This window comes from Nematolebias whitei, chromosome 7, assembly GCF_014905685.2.
Source record: "Nematolebias whitei isolate Nwh7 chromosome 7, NemWhi1, whole genome shotgun sequence".
Classification (NCBI taxonomy): domain Eukaryota; kingdom Metazoa; phylum Chordata; class Actinopteri; order Cyprinodontiformes; family Rivulidae; genus Nematolebias; species Nematolebias whitei.
In genome coordinates this window covers 43,892,317-43,902,419 of record NC_056504.1, presented here as the reverse complement: position 1 = coordinate 43,902,419, position 10,103 = coordinate 43,892,317, and the positions used below count along the sequence as shown (strand labels likewise).

The following is a 10,103-nucleotide window of genomic DNA, read 5'->3' as shown; positions in this document are numbered from 1 at the left end:
AAAAAAAAAAAAAAAAAAAAAAAAAAAAAAAAAAAAAAAAATTTGTTCTGTTTCTTTTAGATATTTTGTTGTAGGGTTGCTGCTGTGCTTTAGGTCATACTGCTTTTAGTTATCACCGTTTTTCCTAAGCTTTTGATGTCAGACACAAAACTACATTTGATTTGAATCTCAAGATTTGGAGGAGCTCATGGTCAACTCCATGGCTGCCAGTTGTCCTGGTCCTCTAGTTGCAGAACAAGCCCACATCATGAGTCCACTGCCACCATGCTTGAGTTTGTTTTATGTTAACTGTTTTATGTGTCGGTGTGGATTCATTGCGTCACTGTGCAATCTAGCCAAACGTCTCCATTTTTAGTCTCAAAGATGTTTTGGTTTATTAGCAACTTTGCGGCCTTAAGATGAACTCCAAAGTTGCTTTTAGAGAAACGTGGCTTCTTCCTGGTAATCTTTTTCAAACAAGCCTGAATTCTTAAGTCCTATGTTAATTGTACAGCTATAAACCTAAACATTGAAGAAGCATACACTGAGTTCTATAAAGTCTTAGTTATAATTTGTGCAACTCCCTCCACCCCCTACAATTTCTCAGTATGAGGCAGTCTGACCTTCAGGTGAACTTGCTGGAACCTTCACCTCTAGGAGGATTTGTGACTACCCTGAATGTTTTCCACTGTTCAAAAAATGTTTCTCACTTTGGAATGATAGATTTGAATTATTTGAAAATGTCCTTTCGATGTATCTGCACAAACCTGAACGCTGCAGATGGGCAAACATTCAACTTCTGTTTGTTTTTTTCTCTCTCCCATCAGTCTTCTCAATCAAAAACATGTCAAGAAGAAGGTTGGGAGATAAGTTATGACAAATGGTGCATGCTTTCTATGTGTATGTGTATTGTGTTCTTTCCCTTTAATGAAGTTGCTTATGATCATGTCTCCCTCGCATCTTAGACCAGAGAGCAGACTGGTAACTTTGCTTCATGTTTTGTGGCAGTGGGTAGGACTGGAATGTTAAACACAAGAACATGGACAGACAGTGGCTCATTGTCAAGACCACATGGTTGTTTTTAAGATTTGTTTTCCCCTTCTCTTATTGATGAGCATAATAAAGCACTCCTGTTGCTTCTCACTTTATAGTTTAGTAATGTTGTCACTAATAAAGTATGTCAATAAAAACTTAAAGGTCATCACAAACTTTTCTTTATTAAATCTGGACTTGGCTGTAGAATATTTACCGGTAGTGTTTTGAGATTGCGTTTAAAAAATTTCACTTCAATTCAATTTATTTATACAGCGCCAAGTCACAACAGAAGTCGTCTCAGGGCACTGAACAGAAACATTCATATATAAAAATAACAAGTTAACATTATTTATCTGAGGAGCAGACTGCTTTGAGTTTAACTCCATCACAGAACTCTCATCTTGAGCATGAAGGCGACAGTGGAAAGGAAAAACTCCCTCATGAGGAAGAAACCTTTAGCAGAACCAGACTCAGGACAAGTGGTCATCTGCTTCGACCGGCTGGGTTTGGTAGGAACAGATACACAATGGCAGGTCAAGAATCACATTAAGATAGAAATAGTATCAAATGAAAACTATTCAGTTTTAGCAAATCATTTAAGGAAATGAGGTCAGTTTGTCCTCTTGTAGTGTAAGCTTAAAGTTGTAAAACAAGCCAACCCTAATTAAAGGGTTTATCAAAAAGGAAAGGCTTAAGCCCAGTCTTAACTGAAAGCAAAGCAAAACTATTAAGTTTAATCTTTGCTTTTAGCTAGATAACTAAAATCAACATTTTATTTTAGAATTTATGCAAACATTTTCCTACAAAACTATCTGGTTTAACTCCACCCCAGGCATGTCGGTGTTGCAACCAATGTTGTTAAATGCTGTATTGACTATGTTCTGCTGATAGAGGGAGCTACTTCCACACAAGTCAGAAATGTAAAAGCACCTGAACCTTTCAGCGTTCTGCCATCTGATGGCAGCACTTCACTTCTACTGTTCATTTGGCTGTTTGTAATTTAATATAGGCTTTACATTGATCTGTGTTTTCCCCCACTTGTTTAGATACATGACACTGAGTTATCATTTTGTCACAGTGCTATTAAAACTGACACACTTTAATTTATTTTTGAAAACTGAAACTTAGGATATCATTCCATTTTGTATGAGATGTTATTCAGCCTCCACCTTTTTGTCTCCACCCTTTTGTCCAGATGTTACAAGACTGTCCCAAGGCCCGCAGGGAAGTGGAGCTTCACTGGAGGGCTTCACCTTGTGCCAACATCGTGCGCATTGTTGACGTTTATGAAAACCTTTATCAGGGCAGGAAGTGTCTGCTGATTGTCATGGAGTGGTGAGTACACAATTTTCAAACATGGACACTCAATATATATATATTGTTTTCCATATTTGTCATTAATGATTTGAAGATTCAAATATTTCAGCTTGTTGTGTGGAAAAAAAGTTTAAATTTACAGAGGCACTGAATGCTTTAAAAAAACGTAATTGTTTGTTGTTTTGCCACTTTTTTTTAATAAATTTTCTTTTAGAAATTGCGTTTTCACTCTCTAAATAGTACCAGGTTACTATTTTTTCCATTAAAAAAAAATCTAAAAAAATAAAGTACTTCAAGGTACTGCACAGAGGTATTTGTGCAAATTAAAGTACAAATGAAAACAAGTATTTCTAGCCAAAGGTTGGGAATTTTTAGGTATCTATCAAATCTATCCATCATCTTTTACCCACTTTTTCCTTTTCGGGTTGCAGGGGTCACTGGTGCTCATATCTAGCAGTCACTGTTTGAGAGGTGTGGGACACTGGACAGATTGCAGGGACACTTGGAGACAAATGAGACAAACAACTATTCACTCACACCTAGGGACAATTTAGAGTTACCAATCAGCCTAACATGCATGTTTGTGGTCAGTGGGAGGAAACCGGAGTACCCGGAGAAATCCCACGCATGCACGGAGAGAATGTGCAAACTCCACCCAGACAGGTCCCCTAGCCAGGATTCGGTCTGGCGACCTTCTCACTGAGAGGCGGCAGCTCAACCAACTGTGCCACCGTGTTGCTGCATCTATCAAATCAAAAGTTTTACTTAATTATGGTTCAGAGGGCTGCGGTGTGACTATAACACGATTATTGGTGCATCTTGATGAGTTTGTTTTTACAATGAACAAAATCCCGAGTAAAGCTGCTCTCTGGTCTAAAAGAAAAAATAAGTTGCTCTACAATTCAGCATGAAACAATTCTCTTTCAAAGAAGATTTCGGGAAATCAACATGGTAGGAGCTAAAGTTCCTCTGATAAGACTTTGAAGCAACAATGCACGTCTCATTTTAGACCTATCTTATCTTAAGGCTCGCACATTCTCGGGCGTACTGTGAGCCTCGCGGACACTTCGCACTGTCCGCAGATGGTTGAGACTTCATACTCGAGCGCACACCCTGATGGGCTGCAGCCCAGTTCCGCAGGCAAGGACGTTTACCTTTGGGACAAATTGAGGTCGCCGATTGGTCATTTGCTCACACGCCAACTGGATTGATTGACAGGTCGTGGGAAAAATTAAAAACGAGAGCTGGCAGCAAGCGGCGGTGTTCTTGTTTATATGTTGTTAATAAAACGTTCTAAAAAATAAACTGGGAGCGCTGACCCTGCAGCCCACACATCAGTCCAGCCCACCAGGAAATCTCCAGACCCTCCCGCAGCCACGCTGGACCTGATTTTTATTCGCTTGTGACAAATTCCCTAATTTCTCACCCTTTCAGTCATGGCGTCAACGGAGGAGGAGGAAGAGATCACTGCCTCTTGGCAAATAAACGAAAGAAAAGGCCATTAAACCAAACCAGGGACGAAGAAGGGGAGTTTAATGCATTGGTGTCGTATACAAAACAGTCCAACGCTGGGCAGTTTATTGTGCAACACAGAGTACATGTAGGGGTGGGCGATATGGCTCAAATATAATATTGTGATATTTGGTTTGATCATTCAGCGCGTCCCTTTTCTGTTAACGGGGCGGAGCGCTTGACATATTACCTCATGAAATTAGCATATTCTGATATCATTTATTTTCCCGGACAAGCTTTTTTTTACTGGTATTATCGTGAACAATATATGTTCCAGCCCTATGCACGTGGTCGTAAAAATTGTTCTTTGTACGGGCATCCGCTTCGAGTCTAATGCGGTAGGCGCGGGCTGACGTACGCCCGAGTATGTGCGAGCCTTTAGCATTTTTTTCAGCGTTTCCACAGCCGCCTTTAGTCCTGCTGTATAGTGTGGGAATGGCTTTGTTTGTTTCTGATATCCCGGTGATCATGTCCTGTTGTGACTCAAAGGGTGCAACGTAAGGCAGTATCTCACTGGGTTGTGACTGCTGCAGGCTAGTTGTCAACTCAAAATTGTGAGGAAATGAGCAAATTATCTGTTTTTCATTCATTCAACCTTTATTTCTACAGGTTATTCCCACTGAGCCTCCTAGACTCATTTACAAGAGAGACCTGATTTTTAACAAAGAGTGATGACAACAATAGACAATCATAAAGAATGTATACAAATTTATTATTTTTCTTTTTTAACAAGTGAAAATAAAATGGTAATTAAAAGGATAATTAAAAGGAAAAGCAGCAAAAAAACAGCTAGGTTGTAAGTGTAGTGAACTAGGCCTGATGTCAAAAAACCTTGACCTTAGGACCATATGGGACAGAAACTGTCATTTCATTGATTTGAATCCAGAAATACAGGTTGACCCATCCTGAGACTTTCTTTCTTGAAAATTCAAGTGAAAGAACACTCTCTTTTCTATTATCATTACTATTTTACAAATGTTTGAAAATCAAAATGTTTTAGTTCAAACCATTTTAGATGTTGTAGTGAACTAATCATTTTTTATTAACTGTGAAACAGTAATAATGATTTTTAATCCTCATGCAAAGTTAGAATTCATGTTAAGGTCTGTTACAGAGTAATTATGCATTTTCTGATTTTCTGTCTTTGAATGAGCAGGGTAAGTTGGTCCAAGGTTGGACTCAAACGCAGACAAGTGTTGGAACGAACTGTCTTGTTTTTACATCCTCTCAGACGTAAATAGAGAAGCTGGCACCTGTTGGCACCTGTTTTCCGCCAACTCGTCCAAACATTTCTCTCGTCTGTCTGAAAAACATTTTCAATCTGTTCCATAACATTCTTGCTGTTTTTCTGACTCCTAGTGACCTCTTACGTCACAAAACACACCCCTGTCTGGTCGATATTGACCAATCAGAAACTCCCAAATGAACCGGAAATAGAGCTCTTTAAAATGTCGGTACTTTCTAGTTCAAACCAGTGTCGAGGGTCGTGTGGAGTTTCCAGTCGGGTCGAGAGTCGAGTTTCAGTCGTTGCAACTCGTGCTGGGAAACAGGAAAATCCTGACATGACTACAGAGCTCTTCCGAGTCTTATGGGATTCTAACATCTTCCACCTCTGGGTGGAACTCTGACGGACTCCACTCATGTGAAGTCCACTCGTGAGGTGAACCTGTGTCGGACGGAATACCGTCACTACTTCGGACGATTCACAGCTGTTCCTACGGAGACGCTGAAAGGGTGCGTTGAATGGGCTTTCGTACCAGTGGAGACATCTCCAGGTAAAAGAGTCGATTTATACCACCTAAGTGTACTGGGGGAAGAAGCTGAGAAAAACCCGGAGAGTGCCGTTCTGAATGCTGACACAAACAAACCCCCTCACCCATCTTTTCTCCCTCTAAACTTCATCTTTCCATCTTTAAAATTCTTCTATCAGGTAGAAATCATTCCAGATATTTTAGAAATGTCTGTGTAAAGTTCTCATCCACCGCCGTGTGGTCAGTCAAAATTGTACAGTTTGCTAAAATTAGCCATGTTGTTATTTTCCATATTTTGCCAATTAATGTAAATGTGTGATGTGTTAAACTTTGATTCTGTTAATAAATGACCCACTGTCGTTTGGTGAGTCAAAGATAATTAACGTCTCACGTTACATTTCTAAATTCAATGCACATTATATACGGTCCAGAAAAATGAAAGAATCCGTTTAATGTATGAATATATCTCATGCATATGCTCATCTACATAAGACAGTGTAGAAAACTTAAAACAGGAACGTGTCTACATTGGCTTTTCCCAGGAACTTAACAGATGTTTAATGTCACTTAGAGGTCAAGGTCGAGAGCTTCAGATCTTTAGATATTCCAGGAAACAGGAGCGGAGTAGAAGAAGGCTCTGTTGCAGACTTAGTCGCTTTTTGTGTTTACAGTATGGAAAACACCAGGTACATCATTTGTTGCCACCTATACTCATCATAGCTGCTTCAACTTTTTTTGGACCCACCTCGGAAGCCGCCTCCACGTTTATGATATAATTAACAGGAGTATTCTTTACACACGAAGATACGCAGATTTGGACCATCCGTCCAGGCATTTAAAGAACAAAAGGGTAATTTCAATTACTTTTCGGTTGTGGGGAAGCTAGTGTCTATCTCCAGGGGTCATTGGGCAAGTGACAAAATGCATTCTGGACAGTATGGGGAAAAATAATAAATTCAGCTTTATTTTTAAATTATTTAAGCAGAATGGAACTTTATAAAATGTATAATCTGTTTTTAATAACATTGCTTTATATCTTATCGGTGTACTTGTTATACTACTCAATTGCACCCATTAGTCTATAGTTTTAAATAGATCCTTTTGTTTTAAAAACATAATTTTAGTTATTAGTACAATTTTTTTCTCATTATGTAAACTTTTTTTTTTTAATTGTGTGATTTAATCTTTCGTTTCAGTTTAAAATTTTTAGTGTTGGGAACACATTCAGGACAGTTTTTGTTTGTGAAGGAGGTTAACTCACTTTAACAAAGATAAACATTGTAAATACACTCTGCGTGATCCTAGTGAAACATAATGCCCCATTTCCTCTAAAAGAACTTGGTGTAATTTCCTCGTCTTTCTATTTCCATCTTGTTGTATGGTATAACACCCCCCACATTCACATGTCACACGTGCATTGATTAGATCTGTGGTTGTCATTGCTCTGCACAGGCAGGAGACGTGTGATGTGAAATGCTCACATGCTGAAGTGATGACTAATTTCCTTGACAGATCAAGCTCAGTATAAAATGTCTCTTTTATGTTCTTCTTTTGAAATCAAAGCATTTCCTAGAATATCACACTTGTAAAAATGGCAAGACTGCAATGTTTTCTTGTACCTGCTGTGAGTCATTAAATTAGCCTGACCTACATTTTGTCCAATGTTGTGTAAAAGGTCACACCGCCTGTATGTCAAATTATTACTCTAATTAAGAATTCACCCTGATGGTCACATGACTTTCATAAATCATCTTTATATTGTGTAAGTTAACTCTTTGGTCTGAACTCTGAGGTCCAGACTGCCAAGACTTGCAGCTGCTTGCACTTAATTATAAAACTAAAATTAAAACCGTTTACTTGATTAAAAACTTTATATATTCATCGAACAGTTATCACTCCTGATGTGGAGACGTGTGGGGGGATTTGTAAGGGTGTTCAAATTTTCTGCCGTTTCACTGCAAGATGTGCACCAGGACACCACTTCTTAAAAATCATCATCTCGTCTGTCAAAGAATTCACACAATTCTCTGCATTTTTCAGAAACAAAGAGGAAAAGGGCTGGGTTGAGAGACCTCGAGAATATCTCTTACTTCTGACCACATTAGAGGAAACCGAAAGCAAAGTGAGATGTGTGCTGTGCATACACGAGGGATAGCCTCTCTGCTTCAAGTGTCCGTTTCTGAGTAAGCACAGTGTTGAGAAGCTTGGCGTGTTCTGTGGTTTAGCAGAGCCGTCTCCTGGATCCGAGTTCTGCTCTCCTGTAACCAGATGTACAACTGAAGACTCGCTCGTTGCTCTTATACTTTGAAGACGCAGATTAAAAATCGGTATTGATGATTTGATCTGAAACTCTTAGTCACGCTGAGTAAAACGGTAAAGTGAAACTCAGTGTGCAGGTTTCTCGTACTCCATTGAAGCCATGTGACCCATCATTAGCTCTACTTTGGTCGGTGTTTGAGACCGGTTACATTTTCTGTAAATCCAGCTTTAGAATGTGAGCCCTCTTGTAATTCCTGTAGTATTGACCTTGAGTTGTGCGATTAATTTAGTGAATAGATGAGCTGATTTCAGAGGTAAAATCTGCTTTAAACTTTGTTTTACAAAGTTGGATAGTAAATGACTAACAACAAAAGTATCAAAGTTTATTGGAAGCTTTCACAATTCAACATAATTCTTCCTATTTTAATTGTCTGCTTAGTAAAGTAAATTTTGCCCTTTTAAGCTGAGAAATGTTAGAAATAATTTCAAATTTACGTTTGGTTTTGAAGAAATATGATTGACACTTCAGTACAAACACATTTATGGATATAAAAAAAAAACTTGCGTTTCTTGAATATTACCGTCCTTGTAATGTCAGTTTAAAACTTAAGATCGTTTCAGAAAAAGAAGGGGTGGAGTAAGGGCTGTTTTTATCAAACAAATTATTTGTACAGTCTCCTGCAACCATGTGAGGTCTCATGAGATCCGTTAGTGCTCAGAGTACGTGTTTAGGACGTCTTTCGGCTACTATTCCATCAAACGTCAGCTCAATATTTGTACATTTCATTGTTGTTTTCCCAAATCAGCCTATCAATGAAATTTCATTATCAACCATTAAAGCAGTTTTTAACTCATTAACCTTGTATGATGTCATTTAAGAGAGACACAATCTGGTCATATAACTTTAAAAATTGTTTTTGCTTTTGGTTTTACACATTAACAGAAAAAGTTGTCCTTACTCTTCTAGTCAAAGTAAATTATTCTTAAATACAAATACCACAGAAACATCCAGTATGAACTTCTACTTGTATATTACATGTCCGTAGTACACAAATTACCATGATTTTTCATAATTGTTATTTTTGTACACAAGTTATTGTCATACTTTTCTAAGACTGAAGCCATGAAGTTACGCTCTTCCTTTAAAAACCTGCAAACATCTCTTCTGCGCAGAGCTCAGGCTTCATACTGTAAAATGAGGAAGCACTTGCTGCTGTTACAAAACAATAAGGTGTTACTTTCAGATAACATTATTGGAAACAAGTACGTGACACGCTCTACAGTCTGTCTCCAGCGAAGCTGTTCGCTTTCTGCAGCTTTTTTCGTCTCGACGGGACTGACTGGAATAAGCATGACTGCGATGACGACAGTACATGCAGTGCATGCGACACTAATATTTATAAACCAATTAAAAATCAGTTGTGTATCCTGTGGTGTAAAAATGTAGCTCGTTACACTCTCACAGCTTTACTCGTTAAATCTTTAAAAAGCTTGTGATTTATAGTAAAGCGTACTAATTTAGTCCAGCTATTTAGTGGCTTGTCGTAGTGTTTTGAGGTACACTACAGCCATTTGATCTCGTCTGACACTACCATGGTAGTTTGTAAATAGTAGAAACCTAAACCTATTTGTTGGTCTGCCAACAAACCACAGGCCGTTCCTGTGGAAGATGAAAAGAAATATCTGTATTATAATCTTAAAAAAAAAACGGAGTAGGCTAATTTTAACAAAGCTGATGTGTTGTGGGGTTTGATTTTGTAATCATAAAAATGGTTTCATTTGTGTGCTTGTGAGCCAGTGCACGTTGTAGCTTCTCAAAACTGAAAGGAAAATTAACACGTAAAGCCACTCATACGCTGCAACCCTTTATGGTTCAAGCAAATTTCTAGCATCAAAAAATGACAAATATCTGAACTTTGCCCACCACGTCACATCGGCAGAACATCAGTGATGCACGTTCTTCTTTTTGTTTGATTTTACTGAAAGTAACATTAAAATGTTTTGTTCGGCATCGTTTGTCTCATCTTGTAGGATTTAAAGCAGCTATTTGATAATAAATTTCAGATTTTGTTAAAGTTTTTAATTTCTGTTTTGACATTGTTGCAACACTACTTATTAATTTTTGTGTTGTGATGCTGAAACTCTTTAAACCCTTTTTGTCTGTACAGTATGGACGGCGGTGAGCTTTTTAGTCGAATCCAGGACAGAGGAGACCAAGCCTTCACAGAGAAAGGTAACAAACTCATAATA

At 38.3% G+C, this 10,103-nt stretch overlaps 2 protein-coding genes across 2 annotated transcripts in view; both read left to right on the top strand.

The window, feature by feature from the left end:
- Nucleotides 1-10,103, top strand: part of LOC119411943 (serine/threonine-protein phosphatase 6 regulatory ankyrin repeat subunit C-like) — a 1,101,338-nt gene that overhangs the window by 580,476 nt on the left and 510,759 nt on the right. The window lies entirely within an intron of this gene.
- Nucleotides 1-10,103, top strand: part of mapkapk2a (MAPK activated protein kinase 2a) — a 32,414-nt gene that overhangs the window by 17,014 nt on the left and 5,297 nt on the right. Inside the window, exons 2-3 of the mRNA XM_037678929.1 lie at nucleotides 2,210-2,349; nucleotides 10,022-10,086. Coding sequence (XP_037534857.1) covers nucleotides 2,210-2,349; nucleotides 10,022-10,086 — 205 coding nt within the window. The remainder of the gene's footprint in view (nucleotides 1-2,209; nucleotides 2,350-10,021; nucleotides 10,087-10,103) is intronic.